The following is a 25,800-nucleotide window of genomic DNA, read 5'->3' on the forward strand; positions in this document are numbered from 1 at the left end:
TCCGCGTCTCACGTGACTGTATCTTTAGCGGGGTTGACTCAACGAACCCCTCCATCCAGCAGCATTGAGTGTATAAGATACCGACCGACTGTGTCAACTCCTCACCAACTCCAATCTAAACCAAGCAACCATGGCCGACACTTCCATTGAGGACCTCCTAGCCCCGCGCTTCGCCGCTCTCGGCCTCGGCGAGAAAGCGCTCAAGGAAGCCACGCGCAACAAGAAGATCACCACAGCGTGGACAGAGGTGCTCGAAGAAGCCGGGATCGCCGCCGACCACCCCACCACCATAGCCGATGCGAAAGTGGGCACCACGCTGGCTTCGCTGGTCTCCACCACTGCGAAGGGCGACGGCGCGCTCGGCGGAAAGCGGAAGTACATCGTCCAGGCCATCCTGGACGGCCGGGTCAAGACCAACGTGCAGGTCGATGCGGCGGTGAAGTTCGTCAAGGCGTGCGCCCCCGCCGCGGAGGTGGACGGCGAGGCGTTCGATAAGGAATGCGGCGTTGGTGCGTTCCCCGGAGTGGGCGCGGTGGGATAGAGGGGGGGAAGTGCTGATGGTGATGACGCCGGACAGGAATCGAGTTCACCCCCGAGACGCTGGCTGCCGCCGTGGCGGAGTACATCGAGAAGAACCGCGCCACGATCGAGGAGCAGCGCTACAAGACCCTCACCGCGACGCTGGCGGACGCAAAGACCTCGACAGACCTGAAGTGGGCGGCGCCCGGCGATCTCAAGAAGGAGATCGACGCGCAGTACCTTGCGCTCCTGGGCCCCAAGGACGAGCGCGATGCTCCGCCCAAGAAGCAGCCGAAAGCGCCGGCCGAGGCGAAGGCGAAGGCTGAGGAGAAGAAGACGGAGGAGATCGCGAGCGATCGTATGTTTACGGAGGGATTCTTGGCGCAGCTGCATAAGCCCGGTGGGAACGAGCAGATCATCCCCGAGAGGATGAAGGAACACTTGGAGGCTACCGGCGGAAAGGTGTTTACTAGGTTCCCGCCGGAGCCGAATGGGTACTTGCACATTGGCCACAGCAAGGCGATTGCGATCAACTTCGGATTTGCGAGGTACCATGGCGGTCAGTGCTACCTGCGCTACGATGATACCAATCCCGAGTCCGAGGAGGAGAGATATATCGTCGCCATCAGGGAGATCATCGAGTGGTTGGGCTTCAAGCCGTTTAAGATCACCCATGCGAGTGATCATTTCGACAAGTTATATGAGCTGGCCGAGGACCTGATCAAGCGGGATAAGGGATACGTCTGTTACTGTACCGCCGAGGAGGTGAATGCTCAGAGGGGTGGCAAGGACAACCGTGCTCCTCGGTTTGAGTGTGTACACAGAAACAGGCCGGTTGAGGAGAGCCTGGCGGAGTTCAGAGCGATGCGAGACGGGAAGTACAAACCCAAGGAGGCTATGATGAGAATGAAGATGGATATCTTGGGCTCGGGCAACCCTCAGGTGAACATGCTTCAGGACAACCGATCGATATGGCTGTACTAAACGGATGGGGTAGATGTGGGACTTGACGGCATACCGGATTCTGGATGCCCCTCACCCTCAGACCGGTACTAAATGGAAGATATACCCAACATACGACTTCACCCACTGTCTTTGCGATTCTTTTGAGAACATCTCGCACTCGTTGTGCACGACAGAGTTCATCAATTCGCGGGAATCATACGACTGGCTGTGCAATGCTTTGGAAATTTACAGGCCTCAGCAGAGAGAGTGAGTACTTGTTCATTTCTCGTAGGAGTGCACAGATACTTATTTTCACCAGATATGGCCGTCTCAACCTGACCGGTACCATCATGAGCAAGAGGAAGATCATGAAGCTCGTGGATGGTGGACACGTGCGGGGCTGGGACGACCCACGGCTGTACACACTGGTGGCCATCCGTCGCCGCGGTATCCCGCCCGGCGCGATTCTGGGCTTTGTCAACGAGCTCGGTGTGACCACATCCCACACCAACATCCAGATCAAGCGCTTCGAGCAGACGGTGCGACGGTACCTTGAAGAAACCGTTCCCCGACTGATGATGATCCTCGATCCTCTGCGAGTCGTGATCGAGAACTATCCTCGGGAGCAGGTTGAAGAGTTCGACTCCCCCTTCAAGCCGAACGACGCCAAAATGGGCACCCACAACCTGCCGTTCTCCCGCGTCATCTACATTGACCGCTCCGACTTCCGCGAGACGGCTTCAAAAGACTACTTCCGTCTCGCGCCAGGCCAGCCCGTGGGTCTTCTCCGAGCGCCGCACCCGATCCGCTACGTTGCCTGCAGCAAGGGCATCGGTGGAAGAGTCCTCGAGGTGGTCTGCCGTTACGAGAACGACGTCCCCTTCAAGAAGCCCAAGACGTACATCCAATGGATCGCCGACGCCCCCGAAAAGGGTTCCCCCGTCCCCGTCGAGGTCCGTGTCACCAATCAGCTCTTCAAGTCCGAGAACCCTAACGACAATCCCGACGGCTTCCTTGCCGATATCAACCCGGACAGCGAGGAGGTCTTCAAGGACGCCATCATCGAAACCGGTTTCCACGAGATCCGTCGGCGCGCGCCGTGGCCCGAGCAGGAGGGCGAGAAGGATAAGAGCAAGATCGGACCCGAGTCTGTTCGCTTCCAGGCCTTGAGGGTGGGGTACTTCGCGATGGATAGAGATACCGTCGATGATAAGATCGTGCTCAACCGGATTGTTACGCTGAAGGAGGACGCCGGGAAGAATGCGTAGGTGCGGATGATGGTGTGCTAGTAGATCGATTTCCTACTTTCTTCTCTGCTTAGTGTTTTGTGGGTTGGGAGCGGGTTTGGTTGTGTGCTCGGTATAGATTGCAAACGTGAAACATTGGTGTAACGGTTCCCGTGTCGGCAAATCCCGAGTGATATCGAGTGTTTGTCACGTGCCTGTCCTCCTCTGCCCAGGTCCGCCCAAACTTCAAAAAAGACGCGTTTCTTTTTCCAGGCCCGTTTCTTTATTCAATGATGACGGTCTGCATTTCACCACCGTCAGGCTTTGCATTTACATCTTCCTTCGTGGATCTCTTTTTTTCGCCGCAAAGACTTTGAAGTGCTGTACTCTAGGTGCTGCGCGTTGAATGGCTGTCTGCCCTGCCACCGGCACTGCACATAAGCATGCGTGGCAGAGCTTTTGCGTCCGTCCGTTCGCTTTGCTTATGCTGATAAATTTCAAAAACTGGACTGGACCTGTCTTGACTCACCAACGGCCAACTTTTAACCTTCCCCCCCAAACCTACAACGCATCACCCACCTCCACCTCCACCTCCACAACCTCCACCTCCACCACCTCCATCACCCCCACCCACACGACTACCAACTACGGCCTCATCCTTTCAACTCCACGAAACTGCGAACTGCAAAGACGAGATAACGACTGGGAAAACCGCGTATTGTCACCGCTGCTCATATCCGCCCGCCGCCACCCCTTTCTCGGTCGAAACATAGCCTCTCTCTTAACGATCCGCCACGAAACGAATCGGAACAGAGTAAAGGAAGCTTGCTCGCTGCAACGGTTGGAAGGGGGGATAGTATCGTAGTCGGTCGTCGTCGTAGGGTAGAGGAGTGGTAGGGTAGTGAGATCGGTTCGTAGGATTTAGAAGCAGAAACTTCGAGGAAGGGGAAAGAAAAGGGGAAAGGCCAAAAAAAAGAAAAGACGAGCCCTCTCGCCTCCGCTTCCGCCTCGCCGCATCTTCACTCGGGCTTCCTTCTGCCCCGTAGGCGCAGACCTACATACCATACACGCAGCAAAGATGGCGACAGCCGCACCCGCGCAACCACCGTCCAAAGCCTGGGAGGCGAACCACAACGTCCAGGTGATGTGCCCGGACTGCCGGGAGATGCCAGCGAACCTAGTCGAGGAGTTCAGCAGCGGCGACATGGTGTGCGGATCGTGCGGGCTAGTCCTGGGCGACCGCATCGTCGACACGCGCTCCGAATGGCGAACCTTCAGTAACGACGACCAGGGCAACGACGACCCGTCCCGTGTCGGTGACGGCGCGAATCCGTTCCTCAATGGCTCGCAGCTGGAGACGTCGATCTCTTATACGCCCGGCGGCGCAGGGCGGGATCTCCATCGCGCACAGAGCAAGGCCACCGCCCAGAAAAATAATAATAAGACCCTCCTCGCCGCGTATAAGGAGATCGGGGCGTTCTGCGATTCCATGGGGCTCTTGAAGAACGTTTCCGACTCGGCGAAACAGCTGTTCAAGCGGGTCGACGATAACAAGTCGCTGAAAGGAAAGCCGCAGGAGGCCATCATCGCCGGCTGCATCTTCATCGCCTGCAGACAGGAGCGTGTCCCGCGTACCTTCCGCGAGATCTTCGCCCTCACCAAAGTGCCCAAGAAGGAGATCGGCCGCGTGTTCAAGCAGCTGGAGAAGGTGTTCAACGAGCAGCAGCGGACCGAGGAGGAGGAGGCACGAGCGAAGGGCGATGAGCCACCCGTCGTGTCCGCCGCACACTACAAGACCACGTCGAGCACCAAGGCCCACGACCTCATGATTCGGTACTGCAACAACCTACACCTGTCGCAGAACTGCACGGCGATCGCGCAGGAGCTCTCGAGCAAGGCGGCGTTCCTGGGTACGCTGGCCGGTCGCTCCCCGATCTCGAGTGCCGCCGCGTGCATATACCTCGTCAGCTACCTGATGAAACAGCCCAAGTCGGCGAAGGAGATCAGCCAGGTTGCTGGTGTCAGCGATGGTATGCTTTCCCCTGCTTCCCTCCCTCCCTAATCCCATAATTGCCTCCGAGTGATGGATGAACCGGTGGTTAATCCCGTTTGCTCCTGGGTATTAAGGCACCATCCGCAATGCGTACAAACATCTCTACGCCGACCGCCACAAGCTCATCGACCAGCGCTGGCTCGAGGGCGGAAAGGGCGACATCAGCCTTCTGCCGACATCATGAGGGCCCCCCTCTCAGCCCAGTCCAGCCCAGCCCGTCCCGTCTCACGTCCCACGTCCCCGTTGCTGTAGATGTGATTTCTTCCCTTTTCCCTTTTCCCTTTTCCCTTTTTCTCCTTGGTTCATTCTCGGATATAAAATTGGCACCGGTCTGGTCGGTCGGTTGGGGATTTGCTTTGCTTTTTGCTTTTGCTTTTGCTTCTGCTTTTCTTTCATTTTTCTTTATTTTTATTCTTTTGTCATCTTGACTTAGGTAAGTACCAGCATGCTTTGTGCTCATGCGCGAGGGAGGGAGGCATGGTTGCTTTGATTTGCTCTGCTTTGCTTTGCTTTGATGTGTGGATGTTGTACTTCTACCTACCCTTAGAGATGTGGTGGTGGTTGTGGTGGTGGCAGACTGATATTAACTACAGGAGGATAACTACTACTTAATAGAGGAGGAGGAAGAGGAGGATGGTATGGGCTACCTATTGGCATAGTAAGTATTACCGATAAATTGGTGGTGGGATGGGAGGGTAGGACGAGAGAGCTGGTTGAGAGTGAGCTGGCTATGATTACTCGATTCGAAATTGATACCCAGACTTGGGATTGAAGTGGTTCCAGGCGGGATGATGAAACAAAAAAACAACGGGAGAAGTGTTTCAAGCGTGCTTGAATACTTTTTGCCGAGTGATAGGCGCGGACTGAGTTCGGTGTGGGTGTGTGAGTACCGTACAAGGTTCACAAGTGACAGCAAACCGCTCATCAATCAAATCAACAAGCCAATCCAGTCATACCATTCCGACTGTAGGTAGTAGTAGGTAGCCTATCATACAAGAAAAACGCTAAAGAAGCCAAAGAAAACGAAAGAAGCCAAAGAAAAAACCAGACCCTCTACGCCCCAGTAAATTATTTATGTGTAAATCATTTCATCGAAACGGGGCACATATCAGTCAGTCTACCTCTACCAACCCCCCCAGCACGCTTTACACAGCCGCCCACCGACTATTGATCTGCTTCCGCTTGACCATTGGCGCGACAAACATAGTGCCGATAGTGAGCGCAACGATCGTGAGGACGAGCTGAACCTTTCCGAAGCCCTTGCCCAGAATATCAAAGGGCATGCTAGGGGCGACGCGGGTACCAAAGAGGTCTCCGCCATAGGCGAAGACGAGACTGGTGGACTCGAGCATGCTGGGGGTGGTGGCGACGTGCGTCAGGCCGAGCATCTTGCGCTCGTGCGTGAGCACCGCCTTGGGGTCGATATCGATCACGGGCGTGTAGCGGAACAGGCCCTCCTCCTTCTCGGCCGCGTCGGTGTCGCGCCCCACGGGGCGCCGCGGGTCGAGCACGCGCTTCGGGATCGTGTAGATCTGCGAGGTGCCCGCGAGGAGCGTGAGGACCTCGCGCGAGGTGATGCCCTGCTTGGTCGATGTCACGGCGAAGCTTGTCACCGGAGAGGGGAAGATGTAGCTTTGCGAGAGGACGTAGGGCTTGCCGTTGGTGGTGAAGGAGGAGACGTTGGCCGCAGGACCGAGTGCGCCGCGGTCGTTCTTGAATTCGCTCTCGTAGAGTTCCGAGACGACGAGCTGGTAGCCCTTTGCGGCGCCGGGTGTGGCGACGACGTCGTTGTCGCCGAAGAATGTGTACACCAGCCAGTTCTCGGAGACGGTGGCGACGATGGGCTGCGAGGTGTCCGCGCCGGCGTGGGTGGCGGAGTGGAGGATAGAGCCCGACACGGCGTCGAGGAGGTAGACGGATGCAGTGGAGAGAACCGGGTTGATGGTGGTGATGACCAGGAGATGCTGGTTGAGGTACTTGTACATCACCGAGCGGTCACCGAGGACGCGGCCGATCGACGCAACGGGGTCGTGGGCGGGACGGGTAGCAAGCGACGTAACCTCCTCCGAAGCCGGCGGGACAAATGTCCAGGTGGTAACCGGCTGAGACGAGCCCGAAACACGGATACCCTTGACCGCACGGGCCGACTCCTTGATGGACAAGTGCACCGGTTCGAGACCGTAATCGCCGCCGAGGGGAAGCACAACTGCGTCGTTGTTGTCGAGGAGTGCAACGACAGCCTTAGCCTTCGTTGGGGTGTCAAACAAGGCTGTAGCCTTAACAGTAGCCGCAAGCTTGTCGTGATGTAACAAGGTGCCCTCGAAGGCGTCGTACTCAACATAGTCGCCGCCAGTAGTGACCACACCCACTGTTCCCTTACGAACTTCGTAGATGCCCAAGACTCCCTGGAACCTGACCTCAGGAGAAGCCAGTAAAGCCTCCCAAACGACTTCACCGCCCTTGCCAACATCAATAGCCGCGAGACCGCCTTCTGCAGTGACGACGATAGCAAACTTCCTGAACCCGAAAAAGTCCCTCCACTTGCCAGTGTGCTCGGTGTCCACAGTCTCGGCAGTCAAGAAAGCGTTATAGATCCTGTGCGGAAGTGCCTGCAGCCAGTCGGGGCCGTACAGGACAAGCTCATTAAGATGTCTCTTCACGCGGTGGACGTAGGCAGCGGCAATGTTGGTGTGGGTCTCGACCTTGAGCTCGTCGACGATTTCCTCGGAAGCCTGGTCCAACAACTCGACCCAGGTCGAAGCAACAATGGACGACAGCGACTCCTTACGGCTCCACGCAACCTCACCGTTCCTGATCAGGTGCGAATCACCAACAAATCCAGGAGCAGTTGAAGAGACGAATGTGCGCATAGCGTAGGAGGCCCCGTCCGGGCGCGGAGCAACCTCCGAGATCCCAAAGGCCGCGTTGATCGTCTGGTTGGGAATGACATATGTGGCCAGCACCTCGGGCTGCCTGGTGTCGTAGAGAATGGTCTCGCCGGGAAGGTTCCAGACGAGGTATGTCAAGTCGCCGGAGGTACTGAGCGAAGAAGCGCTGTGGGCACCGATCCGGGGGAAGAGCGCATAGAGCTTGCTCACTTCTTGCGTCGCGGCGTTGACATGGTAGAGATCAATCCACGAGTCGCCGTGCGTCTTGAAGTGTACTGCGATCTTGTCGGTGAGAGCGTACAAAGATGTCTCCCGGACATCATTTGGGATCTCGACGGCGATCGGGGAAACTTTGCGGCCCCAGGGCGCAAACTTGAGGGTCCGTCCTGAGTTCTCGGTCCAGCTCAAAATGCCATCACCGTGGAGCACCTGGTGCTTCGAGGGAATGTCCACGTGTGCAGCAATCGACGATGGCGACGACGCTTGTCCAGTAGCGAGAGCGATAGTAGTCAGGTGGAGTTGCTTCGCAGCGTGCGACGAGGCCACGATAACCTCCGAGTTTGTAACGTGGATCGAGACGGGAGTATCCTTGCTGCAACGCCGTCAGTTCCCGTCGTCAAGCCAGACACCAAAAATCGACAAAAGGCATACCTGTCCAGACCTCTCCACTCCCAAGCCACGTCTCCCGTTTTCTCGGCAAGCAACCTGACAGCACCATCCTCAAACAGCGCCGCAACGGCATTACCAGCAGTGACCCCCAGATCGACAACTTTGCTCGCAAACTCATTGTCCCAGACCAACCGCCCACTGCCAGCGTCAAAGCTGGAGACGCCATTTCCCGTAGCCGAAACGACGACGCCGTTTCCACCACGTGCGAGGCCATTCCCGCCGGCCACATCGGCCAGCTGCTGGCGCCACACCAGCTCCCCATCCTTCGGGTTGAGCGCGGCCAGGACGGACCGTGTGGTGAGCGTGTAGATCAGCGAAGCTCTGGACTCGGCATCTGGGCGGTGGAAGAAGGTTGCCGAAGCGATTGACGGGCCGATGAGTGGGATGTGCCAGTCGGTGGTATACGCATCATCCTTATAGACGGCAAGGACGGATACCGCGTTGAAAAGGAGCAGTACGCCCGCGAAGAAACGCATGTTAAGGCGTGGATTTCGGGGATCGGAGGTGTGTGTCGGGGTTGAGACAGACGTGGAACTTTGAGGTTGAGTTACTACTTGAGTTGATACATACTGCGAGCCGCAGCGCCAAGACTGTCAGCAGTTGCGAACTGTCAACAGTGGATCTCAAAGATGCGGATACTGGCCCTGTCTCTCTTCCCGCCGTTCTCTTTGGCGGTATAATCCGGGAGACCTCTGGAAAACATATTTATTTATCTTTGATGATTCGAATGAATTGAATTGATATGAGTTTATAGCATCGCCACTGGCGGTCACTCGCTTTGATATCCGGACGGAGGAGAATTGTATTCATTTCTAAAGTGAATTGCCTCAAGAAAAAGAAAAACTCCAACGTATCGAACGAACGAAATGTGTATCATAACCAAAATTACCCAGACCCAGACTCCAAACCCGAATGCCCAAAACCAGCCCTAAATCCTGCTTCCTAACTCTTGATAGGATGCAACAACATCGCTTTCAAACACATCCTGCCACCCCTCTCGAGCCGATCAATCTCGCCTTCCTTCCCTTTACTCCCCGTCACCCACGCCTTATACAGCTCAGCGGGGAAGTGGGCGTTATAATACCACGTCCCGCCCCGGAAGTTATGCTCCCTCTTCCCAAAGACGCTTTCCTTGCGGCCGCCTGTGAAGCCATCGACGCCGTCGTTAAACATCTTCTCCATGAAGCCTACAGGCCACCGGCGGTCCATATAGACCGGATGTGGCGCAAAGACCGCCTTCAGCCCGTGATGCAGCGCTGCGGTGGCAGGAAACATCTCCGAGAACATGGCGCGCCCGTTCTCGACATTCTCCTTGTGCATGGCGGTCAGTAGCCGGCGAGAGAGCCGCGATGCAGTGATGATTGCGGCCCTGCGCGGCGGGTCGGCTGGGTATCCGGTCGTGTCGTCGCGGAGGATCCACGTGGTCCCGTGTGGGTCGAATAGAGGGTTGAAGGTGATCAGGTCCGCGGGCTCTCCCTCGCCCATTGGGGGATTGGGGAGTATGGGTGTTACACCCTCGACTGGCACAGGGCCGAAGATGGTGTTGTTGGTGATTGCAGCGGTCGAGGCAACGAACTCATCCCAGTCGCCGTGGACGGCTGGGACGTAGAAGCGGGAGTTTCTTTCCCACAGCCCGCGTCGCGGCTGCTTCTCTGTCCAGAGGTCGAGCTGCGAGAAGAGGTGGTACCAGTGGCCCGTGTAGCGGATATCCATCTCCCAGTTCCAGACAAAGTCATACTGCGAATGCCGCTGCGAAAACCACTGTACCGGCATGAAAGTGCTACGGTACACACCATGCTGCGGCAATCGTAGGAACCCCTTGTCATCCGGAAGGGTGGCCCCTCTCCAGTTCGCAGATGTGTCCGGGACACGGGCGTAGATTTGCTCCATGAGCGGCTCGTTCCATAGTTCAGTCAGGTTCCAGAACTCCCTCGGCAGTCCTGACTTGGTCAGAGTCTCCCGATATACGTTCGGATCGTCCCAAATCTCCAATCGCTTGTTCCGCACATGCAGCAGGATGTGGACTGTGTATTCGCCTCCGGAAAGGAGCGAAAGCTCGCTGATGAGGGACCGGAGATTCGCGACGTCGTTCAGCGTGTATTTATATCCGGTATATGTCCGAAGTAGGACGGCATTGCGTGGAAGCTTCTTCTTCTTCTTCTTCTTCTTCTTCTTCTGCTTCCCATCCCTCTTCCGGTTCTGAGGCTTCAACTCTATTGTCAGCTTTCCGCCCTCTTTCGCATCCTTGAATCGGGCTTTGTTAAGTTCTCCGCATTCATCCTGCAGCATCCTCCAATCGACGCCCCTCCAATCGACCTTCCTTAGCGGAAACCCTCCCACTCCATGCGCCGTCTCGACCGTCTTCTCTCTTTCCCCGCCATTGAACACCGCGACGCCGAGCCCACCCTCGTCGGGCATATACCCATAGCCATAGCTCCCCAGCCGTCCATATCGATCAAAACACACATCGCTCTGCAGCCCCAGCACCTGATGCGACCCAAACGCCGGCTCGGGCATCCCCTCAGGCACGCCCTCGAACACCCGGACCTCGGGCCGTGCCCGCCCCTCGCCAAACGAGCACTGCACATACGCCCCCTCCCACACCTCCTGATAACTCTTCGACTCATACGCCGGATACGGCTCAAACACCCTACTCTTCTTCGTGGCGGCCAGCTCTCCCCTGCCTCCTCCTCCCTCCCCACCATCCCCCCCACCTCCCCCTCCACCTATCCCCCCCCTCCTTGGAGGAAACTCGGGTACATTCCACTTATCCATGACCTGGGTATAAAGTCCGGCATAGTACTTCTTCAGCTTCGGAAAGCGGCGCCAGAGGCGCTCTTCGCCGGCAAACAGCTTGTTGTTCGCCTCCAGCAGCCGCGACGACGCGCCCGTCATGTGGTACAGCGACGTGCCGACTACGAGCACGGTGCTGATGAAGAGTAAAACTAGGATCAGGGAGAAGCGCGTGAAGATTATGTGGTGGGTCCGCGCGAGGAGGGAAGTGAGGAGGGGGGGGAGGCGTGATGGCCGCGGGGGACGTCGATGGGGACGGTGGGTGGACGAGGACGAGGAGGTGGTGGAGGTGGTGGAGGTGGTGGATGAGACTGAGGCATTGTGCATGTGTCGTGGGGTATGGATGAGTGGTTTCTCGGATTGTGGGAGCGACGAGGAGTCCCCGGATGGCGGGTGTCGTGCGTGTAGGCTGTCTTCGAGGGACGCCCACCAGCTCATGGCGACGCTGGTGTAATCAGATCGATTGAGCTACTGCTGGAGCTGTCAGTAGCTGTGCACCGGCGGCCTTGATAGTAGAAGTGATACTCACTGGTATGTAGGTGTCGTCCGGTATAGTAGATGGTGTTTATGCTCGAAAGATCCGTGAGGCGCGTGGACTCGCAGCTGTCATGAGATCGTTTGTTTTGTAGCGCCCTCGCCGTTGTCGCCCACCCACCAGTAACTCTTCGACTTCCTGGTTGTAGATCGCGGTTTACAACTTGCCCTTTCGGGATTAGCGGTACAGAGCTGTCGAATCAGCGGTTCGCAGGCAGAGCGCCCACAGTCTCCTCTTCTGCTTCGTATCAAAACATAATGTTTCATTCAACCCGATGCGAAGCTGCAGCTGCCCATCGATATTATCGAGGAGATTCGAGGTATCATAGCTCTATCACCAAGACCGGAGTTAACATATCCACAGAAAGCTTGATTTATCCCCCCTGCAATCGACGATATTCACAGCGAAGTCTTCTCGAAGGTAGCAAGTGCAATAGTATAAGGCAAGTCAACTGTGCTTCAGGTGATACGTTATACAACTGATATGGACTCGACTGTAGGGTAGGTGCGCACACCGTGGTGTAATCCGAAGGCCGCAGAATACTAGAGTCGATCATGGAGCTTTCCCAGTCTGCTGGATACGGATGGCTAGCGATCTGAGAAGGTCAATCGTCGCAGGGCGAAGGGTAAGAAGCTACACAGAGCTCGCGGATGAGCTCAAGGATAACTATGGCGGACTATACCGAGCTTGGGGTTGAAAGCGATCGATCCGTTGAGTTCCTCAGCTGTTGTCCTGTTTCATCACTCGTCATGAATTCGCGGAAAGCACATGCACGCCGGTGTCTTGAATGAAAGGACTGAATTTCGGCCATTCCGGCCAGCAAAGAATGCCCTACCTATCCAAAGTACCCTCGGTCCGCTGTGCTTCTGCATACCAGGCAGTTACATGGTACCGTGGCCTGTGTCGCCTCGGAAGCGGCGATTCGGGAATTCGCACTCGGAGTCGCACAGCCACGGCGGCAATACCTAATCCTGCTTTTTGCCTCTTGCTCGCCGACACGGTAGGTAGCGTACGTCACGGTCACCCCCGCGCGGGTCTTCGGTATCTGTCGAGTACCGGTATGTACTACTACGGTATGTAGAGTACTTTACGATTCCTCGTAGGGCTGTCTCCCTCGTAGGTATTTTTCTGTGGAAGGCAGTCCAGCGTGCCCGTGAAGAACAAGTTGCCTCGGCGTTTATGGCATCTACATATGGGCATCGATATGTAGGTACGGCTTGCCGCTTCAGCGTGCAGATTCCTGTCTGGGCATATATATACTCTATGCACCGTCCAGACGGGTACGTTTATGTAGGGCTATGTATGTACCAGGCAGGCAGGTACAAAGGCCTGTATGTAGAGCACTCTATTCTACAGAGATCCCCAGCAGGCACAGGCACAGGCTCCGAGAAGAAGAGCTTTGCATGTGCTCGGAGTATTCCGCAGTTTCGTGTGTATGTAGCACGGCGACGACGGCGACGAGGAGGGGCGCACAAAAGGAAAATGAATTATCGGAGGACCGGGTGCCGTGCTTCTTCTGCTGACGACCGGAATCGACGAATGGCGGACGCTTGCTCTCTCACGGGCTGGCTAACTACTGCGGAGGAGGAGGGAGGGCGAAAGTGTTGAGTTCTGTCGCGTGTCGGTTGGTTAGTGTGTCCCCGAGAAAAATGTCAAGCTGGATTCTTGGCGGAGGGACTGGGTGGTGGTGGGCGAGAACGAGAAGTGCAACATGATGTTCGTCGAATGGGTGTTAGTACTTCTACATCTGCTGCTCCCGCTGTTGCTATGTATATACCTCATCTGCTGCTTGCTTGCTTCTCAACAACTTCATCCATACCTCATTACCCCATGCCGCGCTCTGTCTCTGCTAGGTAGATAGCATTTGTCCATACGTTGACTAAACCGGTCCCTCCCCCACTACGAACCCAATCCACTACACTCAACCTACACCTACACCTAACTACACCTCCAACTACAACTACAACTACCACTTCACCTGCTAGGTATCTCCATGCCCCCATCGGTCGCGACCGCTACAACAGCTGCCAAATCACTTCTCGCCTCAGCCACTGCCACCGCCTCGAAAACCGTTCCTTCCGTCGCCGCAGCCACCGCCCATTCCACTGCCCTCCGGAGACTGGACCTGATCAAGCGGAATCTATCATCGTCGCCCGCAAAGATGTCGCCCATACCCACAAGGAAGCACCGTGTGACGGTCATCGGATCTGGTAACTGGTAATTGCACCCCGATGTCATCGTCGTCGTGACGGGAACAGCAGAATGCCCTTTGCTAACCACCGCCGCCCACTACAGGGGAAGTGCCATCTCCAAGATCGTGGCCGAAAACACCAAGGCCCACTCGCACGTCTTCGAGGAGGAGGTGTACATGTGGGTGTTCGAGGAGAACCACCAGCTCTCGTCGGACCACCCCAAGTACGACTCCTCGAAGCACTCCTCGCCGCAGAAGCTCACCTCGCTGATCAACGACCTGCACGAGAACGTCAAGTATCTCCCGCGCATCTCGCTGCCGCACAACGTCGTGGCCACACCCGACATCAAAGAGGCCGTACGGGAAGCGACGATCCTCGTCTTCAACGTGCCACACCAGTTCATGGGCAACATCTGCAAGCAGATCGACGGGGCGGTGCTCCCGTACGCGCGGGCGATGTCGTGCATCAAGGGCGTGGACGTGTCCGCGGAGGGGATCTCGCTGTTCAGCGACTACATCGGCAAGCGGCTGGGGATCTACTGCGGCGCGCTGTCGGGCGCGAACATTGCCAATGAGGTTGCGGAGGAGAAGTGGTCCGAGACCACTGTGGCATACGATCCTCCCGGCGACCTGACGCCGCTCCCCGAGGAGCTCCCCCCCGTCGACCACGCCGTCATGAAACACCTCTTCCATCGCCCCTACTTCCACGTGCGCGTCGTCCGCGACGTCGCGGGAGTGTCGCTCGGCGGCGCGCTAAAGAACGTTGTCGCCCTCGCCGCGGGATTCGTCGACGGGCTGGGCTGGGGTGATAACGCGAAGGCGGCGGTGATGCGCGTCGGGCTGATGGAGATGCAGAAGTTCGGGCGGGCGTTCTTTGAGTCGTGCCGGCCGGAGACGTTCACGGAGGAGAGCTGCGGCGTCGCCGATCTCATCACTAGCTGCAACGGCGGCCGCAACCATAAGTGCGCGATGCTGAGCGTGCGCGAGGGAAAGAGCATCGAGGAGATCGAGCAGCGCGTGTTGAATGGCCAGAAGCTCCAGGGAACTAGCACTGCGAAGGAGGTTAACCAGTTCCTGAAGGAGAGGGGTGTTGCGCATGAGTATCCCCTGTTCACGGGTGTGCATCGTAAGTGCTGTCCTCCACCAAAATCACATCCACCAACATATCCACATCCACCAGCATAGCCCCGCCCCCTCCCCCCACAATCGCCGACTCGTTCGGATCCTCGTTGCGCTTATCTTGTCCAACATGTTGGCACACTCGCGGACGAGGACGAGGACGGGGACGAGGATGTGGAGGCAGCGGCGGAGACGCTGATATGATTTACATATACCTTGTTGCTGTGTTGTGTTGCTTGTTGTTGTGTTGTTTTGCCAGCGGCTAACCGGTGATTCTTTATGCAGTGATTTTGACCGGCCAGGCCAAGGTTCGTTGTTGCCAGCTTCCTCCCCCAGCTTCCTCCCCAAGCTTCCCCAGCTTCCCCAGCTTCCCCCAGTTTCCTTCCCGGTTTCCTGTCATGTCTGTCATGTCTGTCAGAGTACATACACACATTAGCCGGCAGGATATCTACATACCCGCTTTCTTCCCCGCATCCCATCCGTTGCAAAACATATAGGTACACGTAAACTAATCATCTATTTACGATAGGTTGAGGATCTACCAAAGATGATTGAGCCTAGGGATACGAATTAATGACCTACGACCGACACCGAACCGAATAGACGCCAGTATCTCGTACCCATTATGACTACGAGCTCTAACCACGAGGGTTTGCATGAAGTGGATTGGATTGGATCTTGGGCGTGGGAGGGTGGGACAGGGCGGGGAGATATATGGTTGGGTTGGGGAGCATTGATTAGAATTTCATTTCGGTTTCTGTTACTCTTTTTTTTTTACATTAATTAATTTCGGCGATATCTACTACCTATGTTGCAATTGCAATTGCAGTGACGGGTTGTACCGTACATCCTTTTCTCCTCTCTTCCGTATGCTAGGTTGGCTTTTGAGATATCTTTTGGTTTGGTTTGGCTATCGGTTTAGCTGTCTATCGGTTTAGCTGTCTATCGGTTTGGCTGTCTATCGGTTTTAGCGATTTGGGATTGGGAGGATGCGAATGTAATACGACTTCTCGCCCCGAGTTTTTTCCCAACATAGACAATGATCAATCCTCGCTGTATGCAGATCCAATCCAATCCAATCCAAGAGCAAGCGGGAAGTTGAATAGTTGAATGAAAAATACCGCTCGATACAAGATACAATAGGTAGGGCAAGTGAATGTAGCCCAAGTAACCCCCCTCCGTCCCCGCAACCCCCCACCATCCCCCATCCTATCCCCCGTCCCCGTCCCCCGTTTCGTCCCCCGTCCCCGGTTCCCCGTCCCCACGTCCCCAAAAGCCCACCGCAGAAATAAAAAGTAAAAATAACAAAAACACCCCATAATATGAAAACAAAATGGTCAATGAAATAGGATAGGATAGGATAGCCAATGATGATGATGATGGTGCTGAAAACATGACGCAAGCAATGATGAGTACAAAGATAGTAGCCCAGGCGATGTGAATATGATGAGAAGGGAAAGAGAAGAAAGAAGAAGAAGAAGAAAGGGAGAAACTTGAACTCCAAAAAGAAAAAAAAAGAACCGGGTACCCCAGATGATGAGAAAGAAAAGAAGAAAAAACAACCAAGAATCCCCCCGCCCGTCGCGCCGCCCAATATATGTCAAGTCAATTCCTCCCTCCCCGAACCAAAAAACGGCGAAGCATAGTTTACGTGACACTAGATGTACAATATCTAACCGTACAGATCCTCTTCCACCATCGCTACTACAACATCCCGTCAGTCAGTAACAATCTCGGGGCTTATCTTCTCGCAGGGACAAACACATACCATTATTACTCTTAGTCGGCGTAAACGAATTCTTCTTCAATCCACCCATCATAAACATCATACTACTCTCTCGCCTCCTTGATTTGGATCCCTTCCCGTTGTCCGGTACCGATAGTCCGCCGTTGCCACTGCTGCTACCAGCATCTTGTGGTGGCATGACATCGAATCGTGGCGCACTGATTTGCGTGGGCGATGTGATCTGCGGTTGCGTATCGTAGTTTGGCTCGTACGAGACTATCTGCGGTGGGGGCAGCGAGCCGGGCGGTCGGATGGTCATTGGGTGGGAGGGGAGCATGGGGGTTCGCGGCGGTTCCATCATCCGTTGGGACGATAGGGCTGGTCGGTCAGTGGACTGGAATGTTTGCTGGCGAGGGGAGAGCGGGCCGGGGCCGAAGCCGGGAGTCGATGGATATTCCAGGGTTGGGAGCGTCGGCGGCGGTGGTGCGGGCGGTGCTTCGCCGTCCAGGAAGAAGATGTAGCGGTACTCGTGCAAGAACATGGAGAAGACTTGAGCCGGGATGTTCAAGGTTGGAGAGAAGACGATGCCGACGTTTCGGATGGTCATCTTGTTGACGTCCGAGTTATCGACGATCCTCAAGAGATGGCCCGAGAGCGCCTTAAGCAGTGCAAAGTTCTCCGGCGGGAGGCTATGCACGAGGTTGTTGAGAGCAGTGATCTTCTGGTTCTTGTCCTCCATCTCGGTGACCTTGACGAAGTCGTCCCGTCGGTCGGAGGTCAGGATATTGTTCGGCAGTTCGCGGAGGTACAACTTGAGCAAGCCAGAAATCGCATGCACGTCGTAATACTCATCATGGCCAAGCAGGTTGACATCGGCCTCTGCAGGGCTAGTTAGCCACACACACACACAAGGATAGGAAAGTGCCATGATTTTGCCTACCAGTATTAAACTTCTCCCTCAATCCCTTAATTACCACATTGCTACCCGACAACCTGAAGATACCTTCCTCGTCCGAAGCATTCTTCGCGTCGAGATACTCGATACACCGGTACACGACCGAAGGAAGTGCCACTTCGACACCGGGCGGCTTCGTCAAGTACACGGCCTCCTCGAGCGTCGCACCAAACACCGATCGCGACAGCGGGAACCTCTCCACCGCTTGTTGATGGCCGGCCGGTTGTTTCCCTTGGTCTTCGGAATTCGATGAGATCCGCTGCTTGAACCCCCATATACTCCTCTTCTTGGCCGCCTTCTCCGCCTTCTTGTCTTCCGCTGACTTACCGGCGCCCCATGCCGCAGGATCGGAGATGACGGACCCGTTGGTTGGTGCCGAGATCTGTTTGACCGGATGGCCCCGTTCAGGCACGGGTGCGCTGGACGAGAACGGCCCCGACTGCGAGAGCATCGAGTTCGGCGAGGGCGAGACCTGCTGTCTGCTCAGCTCTTCTGGAGTCGGGCCTCGCGCAGGAGCAGGTCCTTGACTTGCCTCGTCATAGCTCATGCTCCGCAGTGAGATACCGTCTCCGTCATCACTACCGTCCTTCGCCTCCTTGCTGTCCTTACTCTTGGAGTGCTTAAGCTTCTGCTTGCCATCCTCGTCCTTCTCCTTCTCCTTCTCCTTCTCAGAGCTCACATGGTCGAGCAGTGCATTGACCCATTCGTCCCTTTCCTTGTCGTTCTCAGAACAGAGCACGTGCCGCACCAGGGTCGCCGAATCCTTTCTCTTCGGCTCGAGAACCAGGAAGGCATGTCGGTATTGGTTATCCTCGTCTCCACTAGCGTCGTCCTTTGCCTTCTGAGACGCACTTTGCCGTCCAATCTGCGCGCCTTGCAACTTGATCTGACCGAGCTGAGCACCGCCTGGGGTATCAAAGTACCTCAAAACCGGCCCGTCGAGGACAAAGTATCGCTCCTTCCATCCGCCAAAGTTTTTGCCACGCTTCGTCAGGTATCCTTCCTTGACCGCAGTGATTCCCAGGCCGACATTGTCGCCGGCGATTGGGGGAATGCTCTCCTTGATGGTCTCGTGTATGCTGTTCGGATAATGCTCCACAACATCGGTCGAAAAGAATTCGCAGAGTCCCCGCGCCGCAGGTTCGTTCATGACGGCACCGAAAATACCAGCGAAATACTCGTCCAGAGCCGCCCTCCGTGCATCCACCCTGGCAGGTGCGTATCCCGAGAAAAGTGACCGATCCGGAACCTTGGAGTGGTAGGTGATGTACTTCCTCAGCTTCGAATCCAGGGCTGGCAGCGCCCCCACGTCCTTCTCGACCCTCAGAACCTCCTTCCCATCGGTTCGTGAAAACAGGCCCAAAGTGAATACCGAGTCTTCGGACGAGGGTCTCGGCTTTCCGGGTAACATGCTAGCTCTTGAGGGCTTCATCCTCGAGGAGACGACGCGGCAGTCCACGGTGGTGATCTCGGATGGCCTGATGACGAGCTCGATGATTGGCGAATCCTGTCGCACGCTTCCGTCGGAGGCGGCCCTTCCATGCCCGGTGACGAACGGAGGCATCCTGGGAGATGCCAAAGGCATTGCGGATCGAGGGGTCGCTGGGATGGTCAGGCTCTGGAACACGGGCTTTGGCGTTCCCGGAAGTCCCAGAGCGGAGTCCATCGAGAAGCCACGGGGCATTGGCGAATTCGGAGGCCTGTCTACTGGTCTCGGAGAGCTGGGCAAACCGGGGCTAGGCAATGGTGCCCTGACGAACGATGCCTTGATGCGAGCCGTCTCGGCTTCGGGAGATAATCTGTGGGACATGTTCATGTTCGACGGACCTGGAGTGAGAGGGACATGCATGTGCTGCAGATACTGAGTGGGAGGGGACCGCGTGGGTGGAGCAGTAAGGGGACCGTTGCCTACGAATCTGTTGTTGAAGGGCATGGGCAATCCTCCCACTTTGTCGTCCGGAGTGGCTTGCCAGCTATCGTCACTATTGGAAGCTGCCTGGGTGGTTGTGCCTATGTCATCGTGGTGGATCTGGTTGTGGAGTTGGGAGCGTTGGAACTCGAGAGGAGCTGGCGGTGCCTTTCGGATTGGGGTTTTCCCCATTCCAGGGGCGGGTGGTACAGCGGTCGTAATGCCCAGTTTCTTCTCGTAAGGTTCCGTTCGCGCGTGTGACCTACGGTCGTTTTCGTGCAGTTGATCCCGATGGTCGGGTGGTAGACGTGATAACGGCGATACCATCTTGGGCGAGAGCTGGGTGGGGGACTCATTCCGTTCGTGGTCATCATGCAGCCGGTGGATATCTGACGATGTAACTTCCCGTGGCCCGCGGAATACCACTTCATCGCTTAGATCGAAGCCTTGAGAAAGCCCCTCGAACCTTGCTGTAGCAGAGGAATCGATCGGGGACGAGATCATGCGTTCACGGGTAGGCGAGAGGGGTTCGATGGCGATTTCGAGGCCGGAAGCTTTGATTCCGCCCCGGCCCCTCTCGCTGGTCGACGCAAGGGATTCACTCCTCGTGATGCCCTCGCCACGAGTCGGTGACCTCGACGCCGATCTACTGTGCGGCTCGTCCAAGCTGGGCGCGGGGCTCTCACTTAAACCTCGCGAGGGTATCGAGCCCGTGGGCAGTGGGGGGATCATGCCCATGTGCTCCTTTAATTTCGTACGATACCGGTCCTTCTCCTTCAGAGCACGCTCGAGATCTTTATTGAGGCCCAGGATCATGGCGCGCTGTTTATCGACGAGCCTCCAGAGCTGCGAGTTCTGCGCCGTCATGGACTGTTTCTCCTTCAACAAGTAACGTACTGCCTCCTCCGCCGAACCAGCAGCTTGAATCAAAGACTGAACATCGGCTGGTGAGCTGCCGGTGATCTGGGAAAGGGCGTTATTAGAACTACTAGTAGAAGACGTATGAGCGTGACTGGCGGCCGACTGGACCGATGCCGAGGAAATTGCCGAATCGATGGAGGAGGCTCTCATGATGGCCCTGCTCGGGTTCGATGTGGTCGACGCCATTGCGACAGGCGGAGGGGCGACTACTGCTGCTGCTGCTGGCTCCGAAGCCACGGCACCCGAGGGGGACGAGGACGAGGACGAAGGATCGGATTCGGGGAGGGAGCAAAGACGCTGGTGCGATCTATCACGTCTATGATGAGGGGTGGGGATTCCAGTGGTGATTCCGCCGACGAGACTACACGCTTCAGCGGCCAATTTCTCGAGCTGGTCTTGAGGTGAGCTTGGGGTTTCGGAGTAGTAGTAGTTGTTGTTGTTGTTGTTGTTGTTGTTGTTATTGTTGTTGTTGTTGTTGTTGTGGGGATGGTGGTTGTGGTTGTGGTAGTGGTGGCGGCGTTGCGGAGTGTCGCAAGGGGAAGGGCGGGTTACGGGAGGTGAAGATGGAGGTTGCAGCGGCAAGAGAGGGGGGGGAGGAGCAGGAGGGGGGGGAGGAGGAGAAGGAGCAGTAGCAGTAGCAGTAGTAGCAGGAGCAGGAGGGACAGTCAGGGAGAGCAGGCTGCGATCCAACCTATGGTCCTGTGCTTGCCAAGGAGGAGGAGGATGCTGGTGCTCGTTGAGCGATAGTGGGTACTGGGAGTCAGAGGGGTTGTGGTTATGGTTGCGGTGGTTGCTGCGGTGGGAGTGGTGGTGGGAGGGCTGGTTTGGTGACTGCCTGTTTGAGAGATGCGATGAAGCCGCCGTGTTGGAAGAGTTGCGGGCGGAGGAACTGCTGGTGGTGGTGGTGGTGGTGGTGGTGCTGGCGCTGGTGCTGTTGCTTGTGGTGGTGGTGGTGGTGCTGCTGCTGCCGGTGCTGCTGCTGCCGGTGCTGCTGCTGCCGGTGCTGCTGCTGCCGGTGCTGCTGCTGCCGGTGCTGCTGCTGCCGGTGCTGCTGCTGTTGCCGCGAGCTGACCGAGGATTCCCAGTTCCACGCTCACTCTCCGCAGTAGCGCCTGTCATTATCTCCGGCCGAGCACCACTTCGAGTAATTACTGTTCTATGCTGCATACATACGCCAGTATGAGTATGGAGATGTTCGTTTGGGGATTAGGGGAGAGTGCGACGATGAGTGATCGGGCATGTGGGTACTGTATCTGGGGGGGGGAGTTGTGTGGGGGAAGCTGCTTGCTGGGGGAGGGGGGGAGGCGCGGAGAAAGGCACTTTTTACACACACACACGCAGAATTCTGCACGCACACAACTTGCACTTTCCTCGGTGTCTCTCTCTCTTTCTCTCCTTCTTCACTCGCACACACACCAGGCAGGCAGTAGACAGGCGACGGACTTGAACGACTAACGAGGTGGGGGAAGGGGGGGCGGGCAGGACAGACAGCACAGGACGAGACAGGACAGGACAGGGCAGGGCGTGGTTCCTAGTCGGCATGCGGGTGAAGCGAGCGCCGGGTGCAGCAGCAAGCAGCAGCAGAGGCAAGAAAACAAGCAACCTGTGCACCAACCAACAACCTGTGCGCGGCGCGGCGCGGCGGTGGGCGCTGGGACTAAACCGATAAGAGGCATGGTATGGTAGTTACATAACTACGGCATCTACATATCGCCTCGGTGCAACGCGCAGAACTGATGGCGGCCGATGGAATGGAATGCGGGTTGAAACGAAGCAATAACGCTTGGAACAATGAAATTCGCGGCTTGGTGGCGAGAGGAGAGAGGGGAGAGGAGAGAGGAGAGAACGCGTCGCAAGGGGGCGGGGGGGCTGGAGTTCCGCGCTCGCTCACCGTCGAGTGCCGTACCGTATGTAGGCAGGTACGGTAACTACGGCAGGCCGCAATTATGCACAGGTACTGCTACTTCAGTTACATGGCCCTTCACCGAGACGGTTCAACAAGCGGCGTGTTTGCCCGGATTCCACATAGGCACTTGGGTAGGCACGGTAGGTTCATCTGCGCGGCTATGTATAAACCGATGAAGCGATGAGAAGGGGGCACTGCATCGTCATGTCAAATTTCTACATAGCGAGAGCGAAAGAAAGAAGAAGAAAAAACGCGAGATGGCTGCCTATAGGTACTCTAGCTAGTACTAGGTATAAAGTAGTAGGCAGATATCATACAAGGGGGGAAGTTCAAAGAAGAACATCCACTCCCTCGACGGAGCATGGACCATCTCTAGATATCGGCGTATTATGTATAGTGCACACCGTAGTCCATACTCCACGCTCGTGGACGCTGGCGGTCCAGGCACTTTCCGCGGCACTGCGCTTACAACATACCCAACACAACACGCGCCGTAGGCCGTGTGTAAACCAAACCATCTCTGCCGTTTCCACTGCATACGGCAGGTATGTGCATAGACGGTAGATACCTCTTCATCATCAGCAGCATTATCGAGGATCCACAGCTAGGCACGTTCGTCACGCACGTTCGTTCGTTCGTGACGCAGTGATGCTGGGGGAGATGAGGGGAGGGAAGGGCATCTAGCATCCCAGCGTTGAGTGGATCCAAAGAAGAAGGGAATGACGGAAGCGCCGCGAATTGCAACACTGCCTTTTCCTTGCAACGGAACGGGGCGCTTATTCATACGTTCGAGTGTGTTGGCGCTGCCTGCCTATCTGATCGTCAGGATCGCCTCCGCGAGTCAGCAAGGAACAAGGAACGGAGGTCTTGTTGGAGAAAAGTCTGGGATGGGGAGGGGAGGGGGGGTGCTCACTGCTCACTGCGATCGGGGATTGGTTTGTAGGTACCGTATGAAGGTACCTGCTTCAATCACTGGAGGCAACCGGAATATCCTCAATCCTCAAAAACGTGAACGGTGTCGAGCAGAGTGCTTTTACGGCCCGCCATAAATGAGAATCTGTAATCGGCAGTGTTCGAACTTCGAACTTCGAAACGTCGACTTGCACTTTGACGTGAGGCAGAGGCAAAGGAAAAGGAAAAGCGTTATGTACCATTATTGGAATCTGTACATACCCCTGGTGCCTGACAGGCTGAAGCTCTCGAGTAGTACTGGAATAGGTACGGTAATATTGAAGGCGTGTAGAGCATGGACTCGACTCGGTGGGATCAAGCTCTTGTCCCTCCAAGTTCCTCCAAGTTCCTCCTCCTCACCTGCCGTCAGATCCGTGCTCGAGTCGAGTCGAGTCGAGTCCTGCAGCCATCCATCCAGCGGCGGCGGCGGCAATGGCTTTGTAGATACACTGCCCTCCGAAACGCGGATCAACGGCCGCAGAAGCCGCACATCTAGACATATATAGGCAGGCGAACCAGGCAAAGCGGCTGCGCTTAACTGGGTATGCTCAGAGCACACACATTCCCTTGAACGCTGTCACCGACTCACCGTTGTCATCCAGGCACAACTGTAGGCACGGTAGTCAAGTCCGTGCACATTGCACACTGCGTTGCGGGTGGGTGTAAATACAGAGAATACCTACAGTACGGTACTCTTCTACACAAGACAACCAGTCCCGGTAGTTATGGTAGGTTTGTATGTGGGCATATCAGCACTCACCAACCCCACCAATCCCACCACAGCTCATCAGATCAGTCATTCCCCTCCCATCCCGCCTCCCAATGCCCATCGGCCATTAGTCCCCTCCCTGCCCTGTATTGCGTAGCCGCCATTGGCTTCCCTCTCGCATCCCCTCCCATGCCTCCCCTCCCCTCGCATCCCTCGCATCCTGTCCATCCTCTCGCATCCCTGCCAATCCCTGCCCATCCAACATCCACACATCTTTTGCTATGTAGAGTACAAAAAAAAAAGAGAAAGAAAGAGAAAGCAAAACACCCCCTCACAGTGCCGGTGCCGGATCACCAGAACTGAACTGAACGAGTGGGTGGCACGAATGGGTGGCACAACTTACAAGTTGATGCCGTACCTAGCTGATGCGCTGGTGCAGCGAGAGCGAATTGATTATTTCCTACATACATGCTCTACATAACGAACGTTGCGATGGATACCGTACTGATGCATGCACCAGCACAACCCCGAGCTCGGGACGTATGGGGATTCGGGGTTCAAGGGGTATGTAGAAGAAGGAAAGGGCAGAAGTAGAGTAAGCAAGGGGGTGACGGGGGGTGAGAAGAGGGGGGGGGGAACGTGGGCTCACGGACCTGAGCACAAATTGTACTCTACTGTGGTTGCATCGTGGTTGCAACTTGCAATCGAGGGGTACTCACCTATATAGAGTGCACAGTTAGATTTGGTGTCTGACCACCACGAGATGGCAGATGAATGTGTAGATTTCTAGTATGTAGACGGAATGTATATATATAGGAACATGGTAAAGTAGGAGAGGAGAGTAGGTAGGAGGGAAGGTAGGAAGGTATCGCCTTCCCCTCCCCCTCCTCCTCTCCCTCTCACCCCAAGCTCCCACTCCAAGCCCGAAGGCAGCTCATCAGCCGAAGGCAGCGCATCAGCAGGGGCCAATTGCGGGGAAGCACATTAGCGACCCTCGTCCCCTCCCCCTTCCCCCTCGCCATCCTCGCCATCTGCGCAGCGCGCTCCGAGTGCGGTAAGCTCCAGGAACGTGCTTGGCATTTCTCGTTTACTGTCTGTAGAGTGTGTGTATGCATGCATCTTCACGGCGCGGTGGGGCGCGGTGGGGTGGGGCGGTGGAGAAGTTGGTATCTAGGCGAATTTCATATGGGTATATGCACGGCAGATAGAGTGTAGAGTGCTCGCGATTGTCCGAGTGCCTGCCCGGGGAGTCGGGGAGTCGGGGAGTCGGGGATTTGGGGACTGGCGTAAGTGCGTGAAAGCCGAGTCATTGGGTATGAACCGGGAACTACTAGTACTTTGTACGGGGAACCGCGGCGTCGGCGTCGGTCTTTGCGGATCGGTATGTCACTCGTGGGTCGTCCTCGCACGATAAGCCCCACCGAGTACCCAGGCAAGTACATAAGTACCGGTATTTACTCTAGGTACTCTACCCAGGCATGGGAAGAAAAGAAGGAAAAAACTCTTCATCGGCCCCGGCGAGTCGGAAACGTGGGAGTCATATAAACATTATGTACTCCATATGGAGTGGATTACCTAGGCACATATAGGTACCTCGGGTGATCATTAACTACCGGCACCTACCGATATCTAGCTGTTCCTATTCGTTCTTTGGCCAGCTCTGATCAGTGGTGTTGCAGCCAAGTTTCCGATCTCGACTCTTACCGTGGCAGCCGGGCTTTGTATTCGTCAAGGAAATAGTTGGTTAGCCGCGCAGTTGCGCAGCACAACACCTACGTACAGGAT

The 25,800-nt window shown here is 56.1% G+C and overlaps 6 protein-coding genes across 6 annotated transcripts; 3 read left to right on the forward strand and 3 right to left on the reverse strand.

Moving 5' to 3' along the window:
• Positions 1-20: 20 nt before the first annotated feature.
• Positions 21-2,863, forward strand: BZA05DRAFT_385104 (tRNA synthetases class I, catalytic domain-containing protein). The gene is made up of 4 exons (XM_051482378.1): positions 21-509; positions 578-1,461; positions 1,517-1,731; positions 1,784-2,863. Exons 1-4 carry the CDS (start codon positions 131-133, stop codon positions 2,730-2,732), a joined length of 2,427 nt encoding a protein of 808 aa, XP_051343615.1. The 5' UTR covers positions 21-130; the 3' UTR covers positions 2,733-2,863.
• Positions 2,864-3,662: 799 nt separating this feature from the next.
• Positions 3,663-4,948, forward strand: BZA05DRAFT_108457 (cyclin-like protein). The gene is made up of 2 exons (XM_051478548.1): positions 3,663-4,720; positions 4,818-4,948. The coding sequence occupies exons 1-2, from the start codon at positions 3,769-3,771 to the stop codon at positions 4,925-4,927; spliced, it is 1,062 nt and encodes a 353-aa protein (XP_051343616.1). The 5' UTR covers positions 3,663-3,768; the 3' UTR covers positions 4,928-4,948.
• A 728-nt stretch (positions 4,949-5,676) lies between these two features.
• On the reverse strand, positions 5,677-8,859 carry BZA05DRAFT_347370 (uncharacterized protein). The gene is made up of 2 exons (XM_051481211.1): positions 8,283-8,859; positions 5,677-8,223 (listed from the first exon to the last, which is right to left on the reverse strand). The coding sequence occupies exons 1-2, from the start codon at positions 8,774-8,776 to the stop codon at positions 5,889-5,891; spliced, it is 2,829 nt and encodes a 942-aa protein (XP_051343617.1). The 5' UTR covers positions 8,777-8,859; the 3' UTR covers positions 5,677-5,888.
• A 383-nt stretch (positions 8,860-9,242) lies between these two features.
• Positions 9,243-11,420, reverse strand: BZA05DRAFT_330959 (uncharacterized protein; the record flags this gene model as incomplete). The annotated part of the gene is made up of 1 exon (XM_051480562.1): positions 9,243-11,420. One exon carries the CDS (start codon positions 11,418-11,420, stop codon positions 9,243-9,245), a length of 2,178 nt encoding a protein of 725 aa, XP_051343618.1.
• Positions 11,421-13,161: 1,741 nt separating this feature from the next.
• Positions 13,162-15,636, forward strand: BZA05DRAFT_385118 (NAD-dependent glycerol-3-phosphate dehydrogenase N-terminus-domain-containing protein). The gene is made up of 4 exons (XM_051482379.1): positions 13,162-13,845; positions 13,924-14,945; positions 15,224-15,246; positions 15,468-15,636. The coding sequence occupies exons 1-4, from the start codon at positions 13,622-13,624 to the stop codon at positions 15,510-15,512; spliced, it is 1,314 nt and encodes a 437-aa protein (XP_051343619.1). The 5' UTR covers positions 13,162-13,621; the 3' UTR covers positions 15,513-15,636.
• A 974-nt stretch (positions 15,637-16,610) lies between these two features.
• On the reverse strand, positions 16,611-20,635 carry BZA05DRAFT_415257 (uncharacterized protein; the record flags this gene model as incomplete). The annotated part of the gene is made up of 3 exons (XM_051485299.1): positions 16,611-16,642; positions 16,707-17,543; positions 17,605-20,635. The coding sequence occupies 3 exons, from the start codon at positions 20,633-20,635 to the stop codon at positions 16,611-16,613; spliced, it is 3,900 nt and encodes a 1,299-aa protein (XP_051343620.1).
• Between the last annotated feature and the right edge of the window lie 5,165 nt (positions 20,636-25,800).

Source organism: Tricharina praecox (assembly GCF_024521635.1).
Source record: "Tricharina praecox strain CBS 144465 chromosome Unknown BZA05scaffold_2, whole genome shotgun sequence".
Taxonomy (NCBI): Eukaryota; Fungi; Ascomycota; class Pezizomycetes; order Pezizales; family Pyronemataceae; genus Tricharina; species Tricharina praecox.

Excerpts from the sequence above, each read along its gene's own strand:
- BZA05DRAFT_108457 (XM_051478548.1), top strand. The coding sequence starts at position 3,769 with ATGGCGACAGCCGCACCCGCGCAACCACCGTCCAAAGCCTGGGAGGCG. Across the intron at positions 4,721-4,817 it reads GGTTGCTGGTGTCAGCGATG|GCACCATCCGCAATGCGTAC; the intron begins GTATGCTTTCCC and ends CTGGGTATTAAG.
- BZA05DRAFT_385104 (XM_051482378.1), top strand. The coding sequence starts at position 131 with ATGGCCGACACTTCCATTGAGGACCTCCTAGCCCCGCGCTTCGCCGCT. Across the intron at positions 510-577 it reads CGATAAGGAATGCGGCGTTG|GAATCGAGTTCACCCCCGAG; the intron begins GTGCGTTCCCCG and ends GACGCCGGACAG. Across the intron at positions 1,462-1,516 it reads TGGGCTCGGGCAACCCTCAG|ATGTGGGACTTGACGGCATA; the intron begins GTGAACATGCTT and ends CGGATGGGGTAG.
- BZA05DRAFT_385118 (XM_051482379.1), top strand. The coding sequence starts at position 13,622 with ATGCCCCCATCGGTCGCGACCGCTACAACAGCTGCCAAATCACTTCTC. Across the intron at positions 13,846-13,923 it reads GTCATCGGATCTGGTAACTG|GGGAAGTGCCATCTCCAAGA; the intron begins GTAATTGCACCC and ends CGCCCACTACAG. Across the intron at positions 15,247-15,467 it reads TTTTGACCGGCCAGGCCAAG|GTTGAGGATCTACCAAAGAT; the intron begins GTTCGTTGTTGC and ends TATTTACGATAG.
- BZA05DRAFT_347370 (XM_051481211.1), bottom strand. The coding sequence starts at position 8,776 with ATGCGTTTCTTCGCGGGCGTACTGCTCCTTTTCAACGCGGTATCCGTC. Across the intron at positions 8,224-8,282 it reads GAGTGGAGAGGTCTGGACAG|CAAGGATACTCCCGTCTCGA; the intron begins GTATGCCTTTTG and ends ACGGCGTTGCAG.